This window comes from Daktulosphaira vitifoliae, unplaced genomic scaffold, assembly GCF_025091365.1.
Source record: "Daktulosphaira vitifoliae isolate Bord-2020 unplaced genomic scaffold, ASM2509136v1 Scaffold_5, whole genome shotgun sequence".
Classification (NCBI taxonomy): domain Eukaryota; kingdom Metazoa; phylum Arthropoda; class Insecta; order Hemiptera; family Phylloxeridae; genus Daktulosphaira; species Daktulosphaira vitifoliae.
In genome coordinates, this window is record NW_026099576.1 from 33,144,917 (window position 1) to 33,168,029 (window position 23,113).

At 27.8% G+C, this 23,113-nt stretch overlaps 1 protein-coding gene across 2 annotated transcripts; it reads left to right on the forward strand.

Annotated features, from left to right (window-relative positions):
* The first annotated feature begins 9,039 nt into the window (after positions 1 to 9,039).
* Positions 9,040 to 19,602, forward strand: LOC126907992 (uncharacterized). 2 transcript variants are annotated; one of them, XM_050689774.1, is made up of 2 exons: positions 9,040 to 10,573; positions 19,304 to 19,602. In XM_050689774.1, exons 1-2 carry the CDS (start codon positions 9,094 to 9,096, stop codon positions 19,465 to 19,467), a joined length of 1,644 nt encoding a protein of 547 aa, XP_050545731.1. In that variant the 5' UTR covers positions 9,040 to 9,093; the 3' UTR covers positions 19,468 to 19,602. The 2 variants fall into 2 exon arrangements, with proteins under 2 accessions (XP_050545731.1, XP_050545732.1); XM_050689775.1 differs by having other exon boundaries at positions 9,040 to 10,279.
* Positions 19,603 to 23,113: the final 3,511 nt, after the last annotated feature.

A 23,113-nucleotide genomic window follows, 5' to 3' on the forward strand; every position in this document is an offset into this window, starting at 1 on the left:
ATATATAATATAAACTTAAAATGTGGCATGATTTGTAATGCCTAATATTAGTTTAGTGAACACCTTCATATTTCATATTAGAATTAATATTGAAATTATTAAAATACATTTTCGAAGGAGTTGTGAACGTGAACTCATATTTCCTTAAGGAACTAAGTAGTTATATCCTGACTAAAAATTTTATAAATTATTAATATGAATTATTATATATTATAAAAGTTATATTTAGTTTAAAATTGATATATATTGTTTTATATTTTGTTCATTGAAATTATAGAAGGTTATAAAGTGTTTTGTATACAGAGTAATTCTATTGGTACCCTTAAAATCTTATTATATATTAGAACAAAAAAAAAACGCTTTTCTAGGAATTACTTAGTGTTCTCAGATTTTCAAAATTTTTCTTTTGACAAAAGTATTCAGTTACAAGACTCTGGGAAAATATTGGCAAAAGTCGCAAAAATTTTCGCCGTTCACCCGTAAGCGTTTTAAAATTTCGACCGTTTTCGAAAAAAACACTCGCTGACGGCATCGTTATACGATTTAAGGTTTGAAATTTTTTGTGCATATGTTTATTGTGACCTCTAATTAGTAAAATATGAATTTTTATGACGATTCAATTTTCTATTTATTTTAATTTTAATATATTGTTCTTGTTATGTATGAATTCATTGTGTTATTTTATTAACTATGCAGTATGTCTTTATTTTGTCTTCACGGTTTAAATGGCTACCGTATGCTATTTTTGTGTTAAAATTTTCGATTTTATATTTTACATTTTTAACTTTATATTTCTATAACTTTTTGAAAAATGTTTGAATTATTACAAATTTTTTATGATAATTACTATTTATATTCTTCTTTGTTTCGACATACTATTTTTTAATCAGACTATTTCAGTCTCCATTGTGCCACGACCCCAATATACTGGATTTTTTTTTATATCCAAGCAGACTTTCTACACATCTGGAATGTGGGCTTCGAAAGGTAATTTGTTGATTACTGTGTTCAATATTTCTGCACCTTGTTTTCTACGTTGTCTCTGTTTAACCATTATTTTCATATTGACGATTATTATTTGATGACGTGCGATGGGTTTCAAAAAATAGACCCTCACGCTACCTATTGTGAATTTTGAGAAATGTAATGATGTTGCATCCAGTAACACGGTAAACTATTGCCAAACACAATACGTGCATTGATTTGCAGACCATCAAATTGTGGAAAAACTAACTTGATGTTTAACTTACTGACTGATATCAAAAAACTGAAAAATTCAGAGAATTCAAAGAGTTTTGCAAAGAGTGTTGGAACAAGGACCGGTACGGATTTGCAATGATTTGTTTGGACTATGCGCGTGACGACGTTCAAAACAGATACTATTTGTAAATTTATAAATAGTTCAGCGATATGAGTGCAACTGGTAATAGTTTACGTGATGAAAAATTAACTATTGATGGAAGCCCGGCAAAATGTCCGAATAAATCACACGGAACTGCGTTGTGGCGAAGCCGATTCATTGACTCGCGTAAAACGTGAATTGGCGCTAATCATTGATCCATTAGATAAAACTGTGTCACAGCAACAGCAGCAGCAATAACAACACGAACAACTACAGCAATCCATCAAAAGTTTAAATTATAATAGATACAATATAGAACATGATGATGGCTTTTTCCATCAGTACATGCACCAATTGTCAATGAACCCAAACAGAAATAAAATGTATGGACCAAAAGTGTCACCGGATGGAACACTGGCAATAGGTGGAGATGACAATATCTTCGTCGATGATGGAATAATTTTTGTATTGGAGAAAAGATTCCCGCTGACTTTGAATCTTGTAGATTTACTTTTTTCGAAAAATTATTACTTCGAATCGGATTTGCATGCATACAAAAAATAAAATTTACTCGAAACTGGTGTGAATAAAGACGGAATATTGAAAAAAGGAAGTCAAAAATACTTTAACAATATTAAACCATTGTTTGAAAACGGTGACAGTGGTAGTGCAAACAATTTATTATCATTATTTGAAAACAACAACAGCAGAAGCATCAGTGATATATCCATTTCGGTGCGGGACTATGGTTGAGGCTGAACAACAAGATTACGTGTACTGAGACGAACCTGACGAGCTCGTAGATTGTTTACGTTTATTGATATCAGCTCGGTCGGCTGGTAATACTGTAGTTTCACCGGAAATCGTTTCTATATTGAAAGAGCTGTAGGAAGACGGTTACATTGAACAGATACCATCAACGTTATGAATAAGAACATTTCTAACAAACTCCACCGGCAGGCCCGTAGAACGTATACCCGTAGCCGGATAAATATCAAGGGTCTCGATGATATATGGCACGCTGACCTCGTGGAAATGCGTGTATACCCTGATCGACGACATCGGTATATTTTAACGTGCGTCAATTTTCAAAATATGCGTGGGCCGTTCTCTTAAAAATAAAATAGCCAATGAAGTTACCGCAACTATGAATGTAATATTAAAACAAGATCGTCATCCTAAACTTTTGCAAACGGACAATGGTAAAGAATTCTACAACAAATAATTTCAAAAACTGATGTAACAATAAGCAATTATTAACTATTTAACTTATTCCATGATGAAAGCATGTCTCATAAAACGTTTTAACCACACGCTGAAAAACGCAATGTGGTGTGATTTTAGTTTACGTGGCTCATTCAAATGGGTGAGTCAGTTGTCTGCGCTGTTGCACGAATACAACAACGTGTGTAAACATAGAAAAATAGGAATAATATCGGTGCAAGATATGCAAAACCTAGACCGGGTTCGACTCAAATTACGCAAAATATTCGATAATTTACTGCCAAAATTCCAAGGTTCGGATTAGTGGACATAAATCAGTGTTTGACAATGGTTACATGCCAAACTGGAGTATCGATTTGTTTACTGTAGTCAAGGTTAAGCAATCAGTACCGCCAACATACTATCTAGAAAACTATCAGGGAAATCCAATACGTGGTGTGTTTTACACCAAAGAGTTGAACAAGACCAGTAATCCAGATATGTATTTAGTCAAACGAGTGTTACGGACACGAGGAGGCCAGTGCTACATTAAATGGTTAGGGTTTGAACCAGAACACAATTCATGGATACCGAAAAAAATTACCTCACCTCAATGATTGTCGATATACAAGGTATTGTGGTAACCGATCGTTTTTGGTCAAGAAACTGCCTGTCATTGTCATTGACTGTACTTCGTTCGCTCATTGGTTGTTCTAACATCTAAAAAGTATCAAAGTCGATGCTAAAACAAACTTTTGGTTGAAAAAATATCTACATGGATTGGATGCGGGGACGTTGAATACAATGAGTTCCCAAGAATCATGAAACTGTTACGGTGCGAGAACATATACGTGAAGGGACCTGTGTATAAGCAAGTAGTGGACTATCTTCCACTGTACAATTTAAGTTGTGTTACAAAACCTTGTTGTATCCGACACATGGAAAACCCCACTGTGTATAGTTTATATAAAACAATATGTTTAAAACAATGGATGATTTATAACATTTAACATTATTGTCGAAAAATGCACAATTATTTTGTAATATTTATTTGTATTCGTACAATAAATATATTTTCCATAAATAAAATGTATATTAATGATTCTAGTAAAAATTTGATGCATTTTAAAAAAAAAATACTGAATATAATACCATTTTTTTTATGAAAATAAATTGTTATTCATTTAAAAAATAATGTCCCCAAGAATAATGTATTTTCTCAAATAACATATCTTTAATTAGTATAAATAGGGTAAAATAGTGAGTTCTAGGCCCCTTGCCTCACTCCTCACCCTCAAGGGTATGGTGGGGAGGGGAAGGCGTGGATTTTTTTATGATGGTGGGGATAAGGTCATTCAAAATGGCGGTACTATTAAACTATAGTACACATGCGACTATAATTCTATGCCAAGGGTGGGAGAGATGGTTCATATCATCACCTCCTACGGCGCCATCTACTGAAGAATAGGATATTCAGTGACTATGAATTACGCGTCGTAACCTGAAAGGTTGTGCAAGAAGCACGACACAAAATCGTCTTTACTTTCAGGTTACACGCATTGCACAACGTCTGTCTGAATCTGCCCGATAAATGGCAGTGGTCTGCGGCTTTTGGGTTGGAATCCTTGAATGCCGTGCAGCATAATTCGCATACCGCTTTCCTCCCGTGCCTGCGCACATCATCGACAGACATACGGATGGGATCGTTGGGTTTGCGCAGCAATTTAGAAATGTTGCACGTCACTTCAGTTACAGACATCACAAATGCCTTGGCGACCTCTTCGCAATCCTCAGACCAACGGTATATCACCGGTGATTCTAGTATACCATAGCGTTCGAGGAGCTCGGAGGGCACATCGTCCGATGTTTTCACCATGAACCCGTAGTTCATGGAATGGTGGATGTGCACAGTCCTAGTATAGGCACCCATACGATCGTCTGTTTGCTTCAGCAAGGTCTCGAAATCAGCATAGATGACGAACGGTAACCGTTGCGTTTGTACCCACGCGTTAAATTCAACCTTACTGCCCTCTTCCGGCATAATGGGTAAAATTGGTTTATTTTTGTTCCGTATCAACTTGTGTTGCACCAACGCTTGTTGACCCCTAAGAATATGCATTTTAGGCATATCATCAAAGCTGGTGAAGCAACGTTTGCAAGTGTATATGCAGCCATGATGTTGGGTTTTTTGGCTGCGCACGAGCTTTGAAAAATCTGAAATGTACGCGTAATAATACTTGTCAGAGTAGCCAATATACGACAGATCCAAATAATTTTGTTGCTCTTGGTCGGTTACTCTTAGAGGATACACCAATCACATCATCTTAACGTCGTCCTGTTCCAAGCCGTACACGTTAGGGTTTCGTCACTCAAATATTTTAATTTTATAATAACGTTATAATATAATAATACCTTTGTTGTTGGAAATATGCTTACCCAAGTGTCTGGTAGTCGACCACCCCCCTCTACTTTATAATTTTTTTTTAATTTCTCTGTAAAATTACAATACTAAATTATTAAATATCACTTTCATATTACGTTGAATTGTTATAATAGATATTTATACTTATATACTCATAAATCTTAGAACTACTAATTAATAAATGAAATAGAAGTTAATTTTGCTTTTGGAATAATCCATATTTTCTTAAAATTAAACACTATTTACAGATTTGCACCAAAGCGTTTCTTATGATAGTGATTTTAATCACTGTCAGATATCATCTATACTTGTCTAAACTGTGCTACGACCCCATTGTGCTACCGTTTATTTTTATTTTGAAAAAGAGAGAATAAGCCAAAATAAAATATAAATATTTTATATATCTAGGTCACTAGGGGTATATAATGAGTTTTCATTTTTAACAATAACAATGATAATATCTCCGAAATACGTATCTACGATTTTTTTGTAATTTTTGTAGCTCTTTAAGTTGTAATGTAATTTTTAATATTTGTATTATGTCGAATTTTATAAGTATTGCCAAATCATAGGTATCATCACTGCATAAATACAAAACTGACTTAATAATCATCATATTTAAACTTATATATTAATAGTTTTAAAGGCAAGAACAATGATATATGCACTTATCAACTTTTTTATTTAAATAATTTTAATGATAAGTATTAAAAGAATTGATATGTAACTACTTTTTACTTAATAAACTAAATTTATTAAAAAAAAAAAAACTAATAATATAATTAAGTTTAATTTAAGATGTTAAGCAAAATAATAAAAACAATAGTAATCGACAAAATTATATCACACTTTGAAATAACACCAATTAATTATTGAAAATACCAACAACTTAACACTTATTATAATTCATACTTTTAAATTTATAAATTAAACATAACTATTAACTTATGTTGAAAAATATAATGTGTATTTTCAAATATTAGAGCTAACTAATATCATTTAAATCATGGCTCTGAAAGTATTATCAACCAATTATTTTCTTAGATAAATTATTTTGTTATTTGTGAACTAATTTAACATTGTGTTTCCATTCAAGAAACTTTAATTGATAAAATTGATAGGTGGGAATAAGACCAATTTTTTTTTTTAATTTATGATATATGAAACAATAATTGTTTTCTACGTCCTACGTATTAAATTATTAAATATGTTGCGTTAGTCATAATGGAATAATCACCTGTAAAAACACATATTTATAATATATGTATTGTGTGAAGAAATAGCTTACAGAAGACTGTAGTTCAAATTTTAAAATAAATAAATGTAATATTAATTTTTTTGGGGTTCTTTTATTTTACATTAAATTAAAATTTTTATATCAATAGCTTACCGTTATGCAATATAAAAATGGAAGATATTTAATTTAAATACATTAGTGGGTCAAGCAAAGAATATATTGTAGGTATTTTTGAAAAAAAATGCACTACAAAATATGTAGTGGGTCCACCATAATTTCTCCTTCTTTAGCCTATTCAAATATTTTAACATATTGCATTGTTATAACATTATTTAGGTTTACAAATTAAAACTCTTAAAAAACATGTATCCTTTTAATTTTTCAAGTTAAATAAGCCTTATGTATTTTAATTCATAAAAAAATTCCATACCACAGCATTGTCGTAAATATTTATCAGTTTATAACTTATACATTATTTAGAATTTTAGATATATTTTTAAAAACAGATACTTAGCAATTATTAAATTTTTTCGCAAAGGTTTTAAATTACGCATAAGATGTTGTAATAATTATATTGAAAATAAGAGTTACATACACAAAATATTATTATACTTATTATTAAATGTATAAGTTTTTATTTCCATTGAAAATATGTATAATATAATATAAGTGTTAAATTAGTTTATTATTTAAAATATTAGTTACAAAATTAAAAAAATCTAGTTTAAAAATAATATGAATTGATTTTATCTGTGGAATTTATGTCATCGTACTAAATAATCAAAAAAATGAAATGGAGTTGGAACATTCTTCTGAAATTCAAGAAACATTTTTCGTAAAGTTATGTCTAAAATATTGGAAAAATTTTTAACCAAAGTTCGTTACGGACTAAACGGTTGGAACGTTTCTTAGAAAAAGTATCGTTACGGGGAAACGGCCGTAACGAATTTGATTAAATTTTCCATTACCGAGTATTGTTGGAACAGCATGAAACATTGCGCTCTGAATCCCTGATTATATTCGCTGTTAATATTATCCTTAGATCCCGCCACTAGTAAATAACACAATAATATAGTATTTACTCTGACCATCTTTACATAACGTAGACTAACGTTTGCTATATAAAAGTAACGACTGCATTAAAAAAAGGTTTTGATAGTGATATATATATATATATATATATTACCATTATTTCTCATTGCCTGTCAATAAACCTATAACAGTTGGATTAATATCTTATTGCTTCATATTCATCAATCTCAGTACTCGGTTATCGCTGTTCAGCTTACTGTATTGAGTCAAGAGTTTGTTTATTCCTTTAATGACCTTTACACTTACCAACTTTCATTCTCTACATTTCAGAGTACTTGCACTTCGTCTTTCTACACCTTATACTTAGGTGTATTCTTTCGATAAGCAAAATTATTCCAAAGTGTCAGTCGAACATACAGTGACTTTACATTTTATATTTTTAACTTTATATTACTGTAACTTTATGAAAAATGTATAACCAATACAATTTTTTTTTATAAATACTTTATATATTCCTCTTTAATTCGTCATAATTTTTTTAAATCTGAACATTTCCTTTATACAGAGTGATTGATTAACAATGATTCATGAATTATCTCAGAAACTGTAAGTTAACCTTTTATTTTTTTTTAATTATTATATTTATAATTTAGACTCTCACTGAGTAAAATAACATTTTCGTGATCATCCCTTATACTTCAAATTAGCATCAACTTTTAATTTTCTAATGGTAAGCGAGTTTTTTAATTAATAAAAAACGATTTAGTTTATTTTATTATATTTTATTCGATTATCAGTGAGTAATGATTCATTTAAATTTAGGGGACGTGAGTTTTACTCATGTTGATTTATAAAAGATGCGCAAACATTACAGGTTGATAATTGCAACCGGTTCGTAGTAATACGGTGATCTGTAAAAAGTGAAAAGGTATACTTTGAAATTGTTAATTAAATAGATATATGACGTAATCATCAATTAACTAACCATGACTCTGTTTTTGACTAAATTAAATTTTTAACAGATTTAACAGAAAATTTAACTAAAAATAAAATCTAATCTTCGTTTTTCATAAATAATATGAATTATAATGCGTCTGATACATTTAAACTGTATTTTGATCGAGCTTCATATGAAAGATTTGAGTTTTATTTTAATTATTTATTATTGTAGATTCTTAATGGATATATTTAAAATGAATTACTAGAGTAATTAACTTCTAGAGCCCGACTTTCAAGTGATCATTATATAGATAACAGCTTAATCAAAATTATTAAATATAAATCAAATGTCACTCTGCGTCTTAGATTTTCGGATCAATTGTTGCATACCAGATATAAAATAAATCATTATGGTCAATTTATGAAGATTTTGTATGTTGTTAACAATTTCTATAAAAATCTGCAAGTTGGGTTATCATATAGAGATGTAATCACTTATACGTTTATGAAATTAATTAAATTGTTTTTATTTGTAGATATTTCTATTGCCTTCCTTATATTAAGTTTTTTGTAATTATTTAGGTTTTTAATTAGTTTTTATTAATTGAGTGTTTTTTTATGTCAACAAATGTTCAAAAATTGTGGATTTATAAGCTTATTGATTATTTAAAATTAAACATTTAAAGAACAAAATTTTTGAAAATCATTTGATATTGAATTTATTGAATAGTTTTAACAATAAAATAATAGGTTGGTTTTGTATGAAGTTGTTTGCTAAACTAATATTAGACGTTTAAAGTCATAATTTAAGTTCAATTTTTAAAACTTTTATTGACATAAATACAAATGCTAGCGATAATTTGTACAAAAAGTGTGTTTTTCAGAGAATATCATAGGATTTTTTATTTTCTAAGAAAAATGACTACGTGTAAAATATTTTATATTTTTGTACTTATGATAAATTTTTCTACAGCAATGGAATATATGGAGTTAAATTGCAACTTTTCTAAGTATATTTTGAATTATTTTAAGCATAATGAAAAGTACTTACTAAAATTAGAAGAAGATAAAACAAATATTTCAAAACGCGATTTAAAAATGTATGGAAAAGCTATACAATCTCATGGCGAAATTGTAATTGCGATGTTAGAAGCTCTAAGATCAGAAGAACGGGAAAATTATCCATCACCTCTAATGGATGTAAATTTATACTTAAATAACGTTTCAGGATCTGTAGAGATGAACTTTAAAAATAAAAATGGTAAATTTGAGAAATCAAATAGAAAATTAAATTTACTAAATGGCTTTTTAATGATACATAAAGCAATGGTAGAACGGTTGGAAAATTGTGTGAATAATATATGTTCTGATGTATCATTCGATGAAGTATTTACAAATTGCCCAGACTTTAATGAAATGAAAGATTATAGAATTAATTTTCTCCCTAGAGTTGTAGAAAAACTAAAAAACAGATTATCTAAAAATAACTTTAGACTCAAAGATGAAAGATTAAATTTAAACACTAGTGAAGTATTTAGAATATTAGAAATAGCATTGAAAAACGATTCTCGCTGGGATTTCCATCCTAAAAAATTGTTATACTATGATTTAATGATGGGACATCAAATATTTGATGAACGAAATCTTACTTCAGATGTACAATGTAGAAAATTACCAGAAGTAAAAGAACATAGAGCCCTTAACGTTTTAGACTATTTTAAGTTTGCACCACTACAATATAAATGTCCTGATGATTCTTATTTGACACTTTTTGACATTTTTCGTCACATGAAATACAATTTTGATTCGAAACAATTACAAGGATATCAAGAGCTAGTTTTAGCTTCAACTATTCGGCCAATCTTAATACTTGTCCGTATGTATGTTGTATTTTTAAAGAAGATAATTATTTTTTCCAAACATTTTACGAATAATACAAATAGAAATAACCTAAATGAAATCTATAACAATATGTCAATAATTGGTTCTATAATAATTAAACAAATTGAAGATTTCAATAATCTAAGTCTATTTAAAATACAACCGAAAACCTATTTAGATAATCTTTGTAATGATATACGTAATATTCTCAATGAAGAACGAAGTGAGTTAATTTTAGTTATGGTGAGTAACATAATGAAATATACGAAATCCTTTTTTGATAAAAATAAATTAAATAAGTATTTTGGTATTATTATTGATGTAAAAATTACTGATGATAATGTTCATATATTATATAACGAGTTGGCGCAACTTGTCGATGTAAAGTTAACATACTTATTTGAATTAGAGAAATACAGTGAGTCACTCAATACAATAAATAATACACGAAGTATAAATGACTTATTCTTTAAAAATAGCTCTAAAGAATTATTGAAATCAGAGTCAGATATTATAAGTAAGTCTTTCAGAATTGTAATTATAATTTAAAGTAACGATAGAAGGTGAAGAGTGTGTGCTATTTTTTTTCCGATCTTACTGTTCGTCCCGCTTAGGTATAAAAATGAAAAAATCTTCCAAAGTACTAGTCTAAAGGTTTAATAAGTTAGTTTAATATTAATATGTTGCTATTAAAAACAAATAACGCTAAGACAGTTGGATCCGGGCAAAGTTGTAACAAGTATACATGATATCTGATGATGATTAAAATCACTATCATAAGAAACACTTCGATGGCAATCTATTGATAGTGTTTAATTTAAAAAATAAAAAAATTCCAATTCCTTATTTATATCTTGCTTGCAAGTTTCATTATTTATAAGTGTAATATATGAAAAAATATTTAATAAAACAAATATAATATGAAAATTATATCTAATAATTTAATATTGTAATTATTGCGGAGAAATTATAAAAAATTATAAAGGAGTTAATTTTATGGAAATGATGTATAAATATTAAAGGACTTTCTTTTCAAAAAAAAATTGTTTTTTACTAATGAATAAATTAACTGATCTATAAGGAATTTTCATCAGAATCCAAAATATACTTTTCTACTTTTCTAAAAGTCTGCAATACATTTTTTTTCTATCACCTCTTTTTTGAGATATTTATTACATTAACATAAAATCTTCGTTTTAGCTTCGATGCAAAGCTGAGAAGGTAATGTGTTTTTTTTTGTGTCTGGATACGCTCAATCTCAGCTTTCGCTGAACCGTTTTTGATGAAAAATATGTCAAAAGATCACAAATCGTATCTAGTCAAAGACATTAACCTCAAAATTTTGAAAAAAATCCCTCTTTCCCCGTAAACGAGGGAAATCCCCCAAAAAATTACAAATTTAAAAATCGCTAATTTACGATATTTTTTCAATTTTTTTTTACATAAAATTGCCATAACTTTTTTTAAAAATTACCAAATCAATATAATTTTTTTTTATAGATACCTAAGGTTATTACAACCTATCATTTTATATTATTTTATGAACAATTGACCTTTTATAAGCCCACAGGAAGGATTTCAAAATGGTAACTTTTTTACAAAAAATTAACTTTTTCAACTTAACTTTTGAAAATGTTCCGGAAAGACTGACACTTTTATATATTTATACCTATATATTAATAAATATATTATATACCTTAAAAATAATGTAATATAATTTAGTTTAAAAAAAAAAAATTAACCTCTGGATTTGTCTTCATGGTAAAAATGACTACCGTATGCAAAAATATGCTATTTTTGTGAAAAAATTCTTGATATTATATTTTACATTTTTTAACATTATGTTGCTATAACTTTTTAAAAAATGCATGAATCAACTTTATTCTTTAATGATAAATACTTTATATATACTTCTTTCATTCGACATACTTTTTTTTAAAATCGGACCATTTCCCTTTATACAGGGGGGGTGCAAACAATGGTAACTTTTTTACAAAAAATTAACTTTTTCAACTTAACTTTTGAAAATGTTCCGGAAAGACTGACACTTTTATATATTTATACCTATATATTAATAAATATATTATATACCTTAAAAATAATGTAATATAATTTAGTTTAAAAAAAAAAAATTAACCTCTGGATTTGTCTTCATGGTAAAAATGACTACCGTATGCAAAAATATGCTATTTTTGTGAAAAAATTCTTGATATTATATTTTACATTTTTTAACATTATGTTGCTATAACTTTTTAAAAAATGCATGAATCAACTTTATTCTTTAATGATAAATACTTTATATATACTTCTTTCATTCGACATACTTTTTTTTAAAATCGGACCATTTCCCTTTATACAGGGGGGGTGCAAACCTTTTAAAATGCGTATAGAAAGTAGAACTTTTTCAACTTAACTTTTGAAAATGTTCCGGAAAGACTGACAATTTTATATATACCTTAAATTAAAGCTAATGTAATATACTTTAATTTGAAAAAAAAAAATTTGACCTCTGGACTTGTCTTCATGGTGAAAATGACTACCGTATGCAAAAATATGCTATTTTTGTGAAAAAATTCTTGATATTATATTTTACATTTTTTAACATTATGTTGCTATAACTTTTTAAAAAATGCATGAATCAACTTTATTCTTTAATGATAAATACTTTATATATACCTCTTTCATTCGACATACTTTTTTTTTTAAATCGGACCATTTTCCTTTGTACAGGCAAGTAAATAAACAAAACAGTTATAAAAGTATACTTGAGCATCATTAATGATAGTACCAAACAAAAGACCTGTCAATTGATCCAACAACCATTCACTAATCCAACAAACACTGTACCATACAACATATGCTAAAAGAAATTATGGGATTAACAAAAATAATATAATGGGGGAAAACAAAATTAAAAAATGGTGGATATTACCTGTATAGGCATTACAACAATAGCGTTTGCACAGGGAAATAAAGGAGTAGGGAGTCAAAGGTATATATTTCATTTTTTTTAGCCAAAATTCCAATTTTTTTTTTTTTTATTATATTATAAATGTTTTTCAATAAAATTTAGGAGAGGGTCCTGTCACGGTCGCCATGTGTAAGGTTTCAGTCAAAACAGAGGGCCTACNCATGGTGAAAATGACTACCGTATGCAAAAATATGCTATTTTTGTGAAAAAATTCTTGATATTATATTTTACATTTTTTAACATTATGTTGCTATAACTTTTTAAAAAATGCATGAATCAACTTTATTCTTTAATGATAAATACTTTATATATACTTCTTTCAATCAACATACTTTTTTTTTAAATCGGAACATTTCCCTTTGTATAGGGGGGGTGCAAACATTTTAAAATGCGTATAGAAAATAGAATTTTTTCAACTTAACTGTTGAAAGTGTTCCGGAAGGTCTGACACTTTTATATATATACCTTAAATTAAAGCTTATGTAATTTACTTTATTTTGAAAAAAAAATTCGAACTCTGGCCTTGTCTTCGTGGTGAAAACGGACATTAAAGTTAAAGAAAAACGTACAATTTCCATTAAAAAATTCTCGATTTTATATTTTATATTATTTAATTTTTATTTTATATAACATTTGAAAAAATGTATAGATCAATATTATTATTTTTTTATAATAAATTTTTATATACCCCTTTTATCTGACACACTTTTTTTGTAAATCGGATCATACCCCTTTATACAAGGGGGGTCAAAACTTTAAACATGCGTATAGTTACTTGGACATTTTCAATTTAATTTTTGAAAGTATTACGGAAATACTGACACATTTATATATATCTTAAATTAAAGCTTAAATAATATACCTTAATTTGAAAAAAAAAATTTGTCTTCATGGTAAAAATGGTTACCATATTCAAAAATATGCTATTTTTGTGTTAAAATTGACAAAAATGACAAAATTTACCGATTTTTAAATTTGTAATTTTTTTTGGATATTTCCCCCATTTGCAGGGAACGAGGGAAAATTTTTCAATTGTTAAGGGTAATGTCTTTAACTAGATACGATTTGTGATCTTTTGACGTATCATTGAAAGAAATCGGTTCGGTGAGAGCTGAGAAAAAGTGGTAACAGACACAAAAAAAAAAAAAAAACTTATAGTAAAATTAATACCTTCTCAGCTTCGCATCGAAGCTAAAATACGATTTTTGTATAAAAATTCTTTTTCATATTTTTAACTTTATACGTTATAAATCATTGGATAATGTATGGATCAATACAATTTTTTTATGAGAAATAATATTTATATACCTCTTTAATTCGACATACTTGTTTTTTAAATCGGACCATTTTCCTTAATACAAGGGGGTTCAAAACATATAATTTTTAAATCTGACACTTAACCTGCCCCCAGGGGGAGATTTAAAATGACAACTTTTTCACAAAAAATTTACTTTTTCAACTTAACTTTTGAAAGAGTTCCGGAAATACTGATACTTATATATATATCTTAAATTAAAGCTTATATAATATACTTTAATTTGAACAAAAAAATTTGACCTCTGGATTTGTCTTCATGGTAAAAATAACTACCATATTCAAAAGTATGCTATTTTTGTGTTAAAATTATGGGTTTTGTATTTTATATTATTTTGAAATACCTGACAAAGGGAGTACAGATATTCATAAATATTATATATATAAAAATTAATATAGCATAGAAAGTTAAACTTATTTAAATTATTTTGCTTTTTGAAGTCAAGAAAATTAACTTTGTAATATGAATCAGCTTAAATAACCAATTTTTTCAGCGGACAGTACCAATGCACGGTTGCCAGATTGGTAAAACTTGTAGATTACGCGCTAGGGGTACAAGGTTCTAACCCACATATGGCAATGTATTTTTTGCATTTTTTCATAATTCTTTTTAAGTTAGAATAAATTTTCAACTGCTTTGATTTTTATCTCATTTAGATTCAATAAGTTCAATAAAGATCAAGGATCCCATCACTGTAGTCGCCACTCGCGAGACAACATTTTTTATTCATATTAAAATTATTTTACTATATTTTAAGTTTTAGCTTCGATGCGAAGCTGAGAAGATATTTTTCTGTGACTATCATTTATTTTCTCTGCTCTAACTTGACCTACTTCTTCCAACGATACGTCAAATGACTACAATTCGTATCTAGTTGAAGATATTACCCTCAAAAATTGAAAAAAATTCTAATTTATCTAAGATACAGTTACTTAACCCATGTTCTCCATACAGACAATTGAAATCATTCATTTCTATTGTTTTCAAAATATTTATTGACGAATCCAGTTTTTATATGATAATTTGATATGATAGGTTTCAAAAACAAAATTAAATCATTTTACTTTGTAATTTAATAATTTTGTTACTCTATTTGTGTGTGCTACTACTAGACTATAATATTACAAATTTATTGGAAACATGTTGCTATATAAATCATTTCTAAAAAAAAGATTGTTAGTTTCTCCTGAATTAATAATGGATTTTTACATTTATAATCAAATTTTATTATACGCTCAATTGAGTAAATCTTTTTAACAACTTTGTTTTGATTGGTTCATTTAGTTAAAGTAAATCATTAAAATTAATTAAGTTCTGGATATTTTAATTGCAGAATCTTTTCAAACACCAAAAGGTACTAGGAATTGATTACTATTACTTCTATTTAAGTTATCTATTACGATAAAAATGTAAAAAAATATTGAGTTACTCTGATAAATATACTGTAAATAGTAATTATAAAACTTTCTGACTGCATATTAATCTTAACAATGCAATATTTTTAATTGTCATAAAATTTTCTATTTAATGATGTCAATGTCAAACTTGCCAATTGAGTTAAAAGTTATGGTAAAATAAATTATTTTTTTTTATTATAAATATTTACAAAAATCAACTTTAAACGATTAAAAAAATAGGTTAATTATGTCATATTTCTTATTTTTAACATGTTAATAGTCAAAATCAGTATTAATTTAAAACAATTTTTTTTTGTTCTTAATTATTTAATAATATTAAAACTTAGAAGTGATAGAAAAATTGTTTCTGTTGAAAGTTCCTTGTAGTCCAGTGTATAAAACTTATAACTTTGTTAACTGTTATAACTTTATCAAAAATGATCAAATCACTATAATTTTTTTTTAATTAGATGCATGTTACCTATCATTTAGTTTTTTTTTTATAAATCTAACTATTGACCTGCCCACAAGAAGGATTCAAAATGATAACTTTTTTTTTTTAGTTAAAGTAAATCATTAAAATTAATTCAGTTCTAGATATTTCAATTGTAGAATCTTTTTAAATACTAAAAGTTACTGAGAAATGATTATTATGATTTCTATTTAAGTGTTCTATTATGATAAAAATGCAAATAAATAATGAGTTTTTCTGATAAATATACTGTAAATAGAAATTATAAAACTTTCTGACTGCATATTAATCTTAACAATACAATATTTTTAATTCTCATAAAATTTTCTATTTAATGATGTCAATTTCAAACTTGTAATTGAGCTAAAAGTTATGGTAACATATTCAATTTTTTTTACTGTAAACTTTCACAAAACTCTATCAAAAATTTTTCATCAACTTTAAAGGACCAAAAAAAATAGGTTAAAAATGAAATTTTTGACTGATTATTTTTAACATATTAAAAATCAAATAAGTAATAATTTGAAAATAAATTTTTTTTTCTTTTAATTATTTTTTTATATGTAATTAGTAATAATATAAAAAATTAGAATTGATAGAAAAAGTCTAATTGTAGATTTGAAAACAACGCGAAAAGTTGATTTAGAAAAGTATATTTTTGCTTCTGATGAAAGTTCTTTGTAGTCCAGTGCATTTATTTATAGTAACAAACAGTTTTTATTGTATATATTGTATCAAGCCCTTTAAATTTTTATACACGTAAAAGTAAAGCAAAATATAACTTTTTTATTATTTTTATAATCTGTGACGTAAAAAATTGACCTATCATTAATAGTACTATTTAACACATTAGTAAATTAAATTAGTTATTGTGAACATCATATAATTAAGTGTAACTGCTCGGCAATTGGTAATGCGGTGTTATTGTCTAGATAGTATTAATTTCGTGGTGAATAAAAACTAATTTTGAACATTATAATTCAAATAACATAATTAAATTTTCCTAAATGCAGTCGCACATTCCCTTTTTCTATTTTATCTGTTGTACAATTGTTCATAACAAATTATCATGGTGATAACAAAACGCCCAGCTGACCGCTAGNAACAAAACGCCCAGCTGACCACTACAGTACTGTCAATCATTCAACCGGTCCCAGATATCTGTCAACGAGGCATGCACTGATGTCGGCGTTTGTTTCCCCTTCCGGTCCATGTGTGTCGTCGCCGTCAAGTGGTCTGGCCGTTTTGTTCAAATGTGTTTTGGTCGGTCGTCTTATTCTGTCTCCAGCCTTCTACTTATCGTTTTTCATTTTGTACTTGAACATCTCATGGCTGCCTAACTTTTATTTTTGGCCCTGGCGATTGAGCCATGGGTGAAGATTCATTTGTTGGCTACGGCCTGGGCATCATGATAATATAATTTGGTAACTTTGCACAGTATTCCCGTTTTTCTTTATTTTNTACAGCATTCCCGTTTTTCTTTATTTTTGTCCATTTCATTGTTTCCTCTATTCGTGCATTGTCACGAGGTTTCTTTAAAAATGACATTAATATATTTTAAATATTTTAATATGATTATTCTATCTGATCTCTTGGCATATTTTCTCATTGACTATTGTTAAATTATGATAAAATATCATTTTCGTCCATTCTATCATTATTTTTATTATGTTGAGTGTAATAAAACCTCACATGTGTTGGACCAATCTAGACGTGCTTAGCAGTCTCAAGGCTCAGTATAAAAGGCCTCGATCCATATTGACCGATGTCATGTTCTTAGTTTGAGCATTATTGCAATGATAACCATTTTATTTTATTCAATATTGGAAAGTATGATCCTGTCCCTTGGTCAAATCGAACATAGTCATACAGCAGTGTCAGAGATTATTTTTTCCCTCATGTCCCTTTTATTTTATTTGTCCTTTAGCTCATTTAATAATTTGTAATAATTTTAACTATGACTTGAAATATGTTATATAAAAGAATTTGTAATTTTATTTTATTTTGAACATTTGTAACTGACATTTATTTTATTGTACTTTGGGCATTATTATTTTAGTTAAACTCAGTATATAAAATAGAACATCATCGCCTATACTACTTGTCTACCAGTTTTTAATTCCTTTTCTCCTAGAGTTAAGGTATAAACTTAGTAAATTAAAACAACAAATGTGTCAGTTATATTTAAAATTCCACTATGCTCCGGTCTGGTAGAGCCTCGGCTAGTGGTGAATCCAACTTCGTTTGGGTTTATGTGCTTCATCGGTGATAACCTCACGGTTAGTTATCGGTGAACGTCACAAATTTCTCCGTATAAATTACAATATTAAATTATTGAATATCAATTTCATACTAAATTTAATAATTATAATTAGTATTTATTCATATATTATATTTTAAAATCAAAGAACTACTAATCAGGATATAATCAAAGAAATAAGAGTTGATGTTGCTTTTGGAATAATCCACCAATTTCTTAGAATTAAATATTATCTACAGATTTGCATCGAAGCGTTTCTTATGATAGTGATTTTAATCATTGTCAGATATCATCTATACTTATCCTATTTATACCTCGTCCACACTGTGCCTTGACCCCACTGTGCTACCGTATTTATTTATTTATTTTGTATAAAAACAAAATCGGTGTAATATGTTTACAGTTTCTTCTGCTTTGATTTTGTGTTTTGGTACTGTTATGAAACTGTTTTGGGGTTGTATATGATTTTGGTTTTAAATTTTGGCTAAAAAACCGTAAAACAGTTTCAGTCTAAATTTTTGTGAAACAGTTATAATTACAGCAAAAAAAAAATTATATTGAATGATTTAACTTATATTGTTTTGAATATAAACATCTACATTAGATTTCAAAGGTTTCAAAAATCAGTTGAAACTAGTTTTAAATTTTGCACATTATTCATAATAATTATGTTTACAGTGTAATTTTTGCTTGACTATTTTGATTATACTTAAAAGTTAGAAAGCAGAAATTAATAATTATTAAATGCTTAAAAATTAATGCATTGGAAAGTTTTTTTATGTTGAATAATCCTTTGAATAAATATCATATTTATTATTAATTTTTTTTTTAGAACGCTTATGCAGCCAAAATATATACATGGAAGTATATAATATGGAGAATCCTGAATCTATAGATGATAAAAATACATGCAATAATAAGCTAATTGCTAATAGTTCCTCAAAACTTAACATTCCACTGCCAATGTACATGATCGATTATATACTTTATATTTAATATTCATATGTTAATATTGTTTGTATTACTTTTACTAACCAATCTTATATATTTATGAAAATTAATGTTTTTATAAAGTTAAATGCTAATTTTATTGTTTCATTTAATAATTATCTTCATACTATGACTCATAATCATTATGCCTATATAATTTCTACGCTACTGTGTATCTCCTTTGCCTTTTTATATCGGCTCCGCAATGCTAGTCTTCCATTATTTTGATTTTTCTTTTCCAATAGAATTTTATTAATTCTCTATAATTCTAACGATAAATTCATCTGGTGCAATTCAACTGCATCATTCTTTTTCATTGATCCCACAGCTTCCCATACCTCTTTCTCACTAATTAAATCTACCAGTCCTTCGTTCTTTGAAATATCTTCAAATGTCTCTCTGGGTACACCGTATTCATTAATTTTCACCTTTTACTCAAATCATCATCGTTCGTTAGCACCCACTTATTAACAATTTCTTAATACCTTACATTGTAATAATATATAAACCATTTTTTTTTACTTCTTCAAGTCTATACTTGCAAATTCATACGACAAGTCTATAGATTATTAGGCTATACATGTATAGTTTCCAACTTGAAAATGCTATTTGAATTGGTGTTGAGGTTTCCAAGACATTGAGCAAGTCTAACCGTATGATATTCAATACACTATCGTGTTTAACTTTCCATATAACTTTGTTCAATATAATTTCATAGCTCGATAATTTTTCATTTGTTGAATAAATACAGTTTTTATCTCTACCACTCTGTTGAAATATTAAATCTTGACATCTGCGATGACTTTTTTATGATCCTTAGCAACTCTTAGATTTATGCATGGTTCAAATTTTATATTTGAATTGGTAGTTTAATTGTCGAAATGTGATAGAGTAAAGTCACTACCATCTTCCAAGTACGTGTCTTCCTTGTCGGGTATAACTATAAATCTCCATCAACTGAACACTCGACTCCGTATCGGATAGCATTACAGTAGCCTATGTCTTAAACACTCGGTCTTCAGACAGGACTTCCGATCGTGGTATATGATATAAGCCTTCCAATTTAAGATTGTATTTAATCGGACGGTTTCCGACGATTTCAGCAAATCTAACGATTAGCTCAGGTAGAAAATCCCGATAGCTCATGAAAATTGCCACGTTCTTCCGATAAAACTAAACTACCTACACTCAATTGCAGAATCGATCTTAAAAAAATTGCGTGTATCCGTCAATTGCATACTCTTTTGACCTAACCACGTTATTATTAGCTCCACTACGTTTTATCGATTATCGTGATAAAACAAGCTTTAAACAAGGTGGTTTTAATAGAAAAAAAATATTTATTTACTGGAATAGTAGACTAAATCTAAGCTAATCCTTGATATATGATTATGAATAATTGGCGTTTATGGATTTAATAATTGGTTTTGGATTTAAATCATATTCAGATTACTGTATAAATAATGAAAAAAATTATTAGACAAATGAAACATCAAAAAACCTAGCACAGTGGGGTGGCGGCACAGTAGGGTCGTGGCATAGTTGGGTCCAGTATAGATGATATCTGACAGTGATTAAAATCACTATCATAAAAAACGCTTCAATGCAAATCTAATAGTATATTTTTGAATATGGTAGCCATTTGCGCATAGAAGATAGGTCGTCGGGACAAATTTTTTTTTTCATTTTATAGTACATAAAATAAGCTTTAATTTGATATATGTTTAAAGGACGCAGTATTTCCGGAACATTTTCAAAAATTAAGTTGAAAAAGTTATTTTTTATAAAAAAATTACTATTTTAAATCCCCCCAGTGAGCAGAATAAGTGTTAGATTTTCAAAAAAAATTATATCAAATGAAAGGGAAATATCTAAGGTTTCAATACAAAAAAATATTATTTTTATTTGTTCATTTTTGAAAATGTTATGGCAGTTTTAAGTACAAAAAACATCCCGATAAAAGATAATTTTTTTCGCAAACATTACATTTTTTTTTAATTTTCGACAGCCATTTGCACATAGAAGATAAGATGTCAGGACAAATTTCTTTTTTTCATTTGATAGTATATAACATAATCTTTGATTTGATATATGTTTAAAGGACGCAGTATTTCCGGAACATTTTCAAAAGTTCAGTTGAAAAAGTTATTTTTTGTAAAAAAGTTACTATTTTAAATCCTCCCAGTGAGCAGAATAAGTGTTAGATTTTCAAAAAAAATTATATCAAATGAAAGGGAAATATCTAAGGTTTCAATACAAAAAAATATTATTTTTATTTGTTCATTTTTGAAAAAGTTATGGCAGTTTTAAGTACAAAAAACATCCCGATAAAATGTAATTTTTATCGCAAACATTACATTTTTTTTTAAATTTTCGACAGCCATTTGCACATAGAAGATAAGATGTCGGGACAAATTTTTTTTTTTCATTTGATAGTATATAACATAACCTTTGATTTGATATATGTTTAAAGGACGCAGTATTTCCGGAACATTTTCAAAAGTTCAGTTGAAAAAGATCTATGTTTTTTACAATATTTTAAGTTTTGAACGCCCCCTATATAAGGGAAAATTGTCCAATTTTAATAAAAAGTATGTCAAATGAAAGATGTACTTATAATGTATTTAGAAAAAAATAATTTGTGCTAATATATACATTTTTCAAAAAGTTATAGCATTTTTAAGTTGAAAATTTAAAAACGAAAATTTTAACATAAAAATAGTGTTTTTTTTAACTACGGCAGCCGTTTAAATGTAGAAAAAAAAGTGTCGGGACAAATTTTTTTTTTTTTCATTTTATAGTACATAAAAAAAGCTTTAATTTGATATATGTTTGAAGGACACAGTATTTCCGGAACATTTTCAAAAATTAAGTTGAAAAAGTTAATTTTTGTAAAAAAGTTTCTATTTTAAATCCCCCTCAATGAGCAGGTTAAGTGATAGATATTCAAAAAAATGATATCAAATGAAAGGTAAATATCTAAAGTTTTAGTATAAAAAAAAATGATGTTGATTTGTTTATTTTTGAAAAAGTTATAGAAGTTTTAAGAAAAAAAGACAAAATTTACCGATTTTTAAATTTGTAATTTTTTTGGATATTTCCCCCATTTGTGGGGAACGAGGGAATTTTTTTCAATTTTTAAGGTTAATGTCTTCAACTAGATACGATTTTTGATCGTAAAATTATGATAGTAAAATTAATACCTTCTCCGCTTCGCATCGAAGCTAATAAGCACAGTTAAATTCATTATTTGATTTATATGATTATTTTAGTAAATAAATATATTAAAAAAATTATAAGGGTGTAAAATATGTGATCATTGACACGGCCCGTAATAGCGAACTATTCATTTACAGTGAATTAGCACGTTATCGTCGTGATTATCAGCTGTCCACCGTTGCACTCATTAATGTTGACGATAACACTAGTTTGTTTTGTCCGGAGGTCGGTAGATAGTACGGTCAGGGAGTGCAGCACCGCAAGACACGTTGGCGACTATGTAAAATAGTTCATCTGTGACTTACATCCGCCGCACGTGCCGTTGAAATATAGACTAATTTCCAATTATTGTTTTGATCTGACACGTCAACCTTTAATAAGAAACGGAAGATATTTTTATTTAACTTACATAACTGTGTAATTAGGATTATTG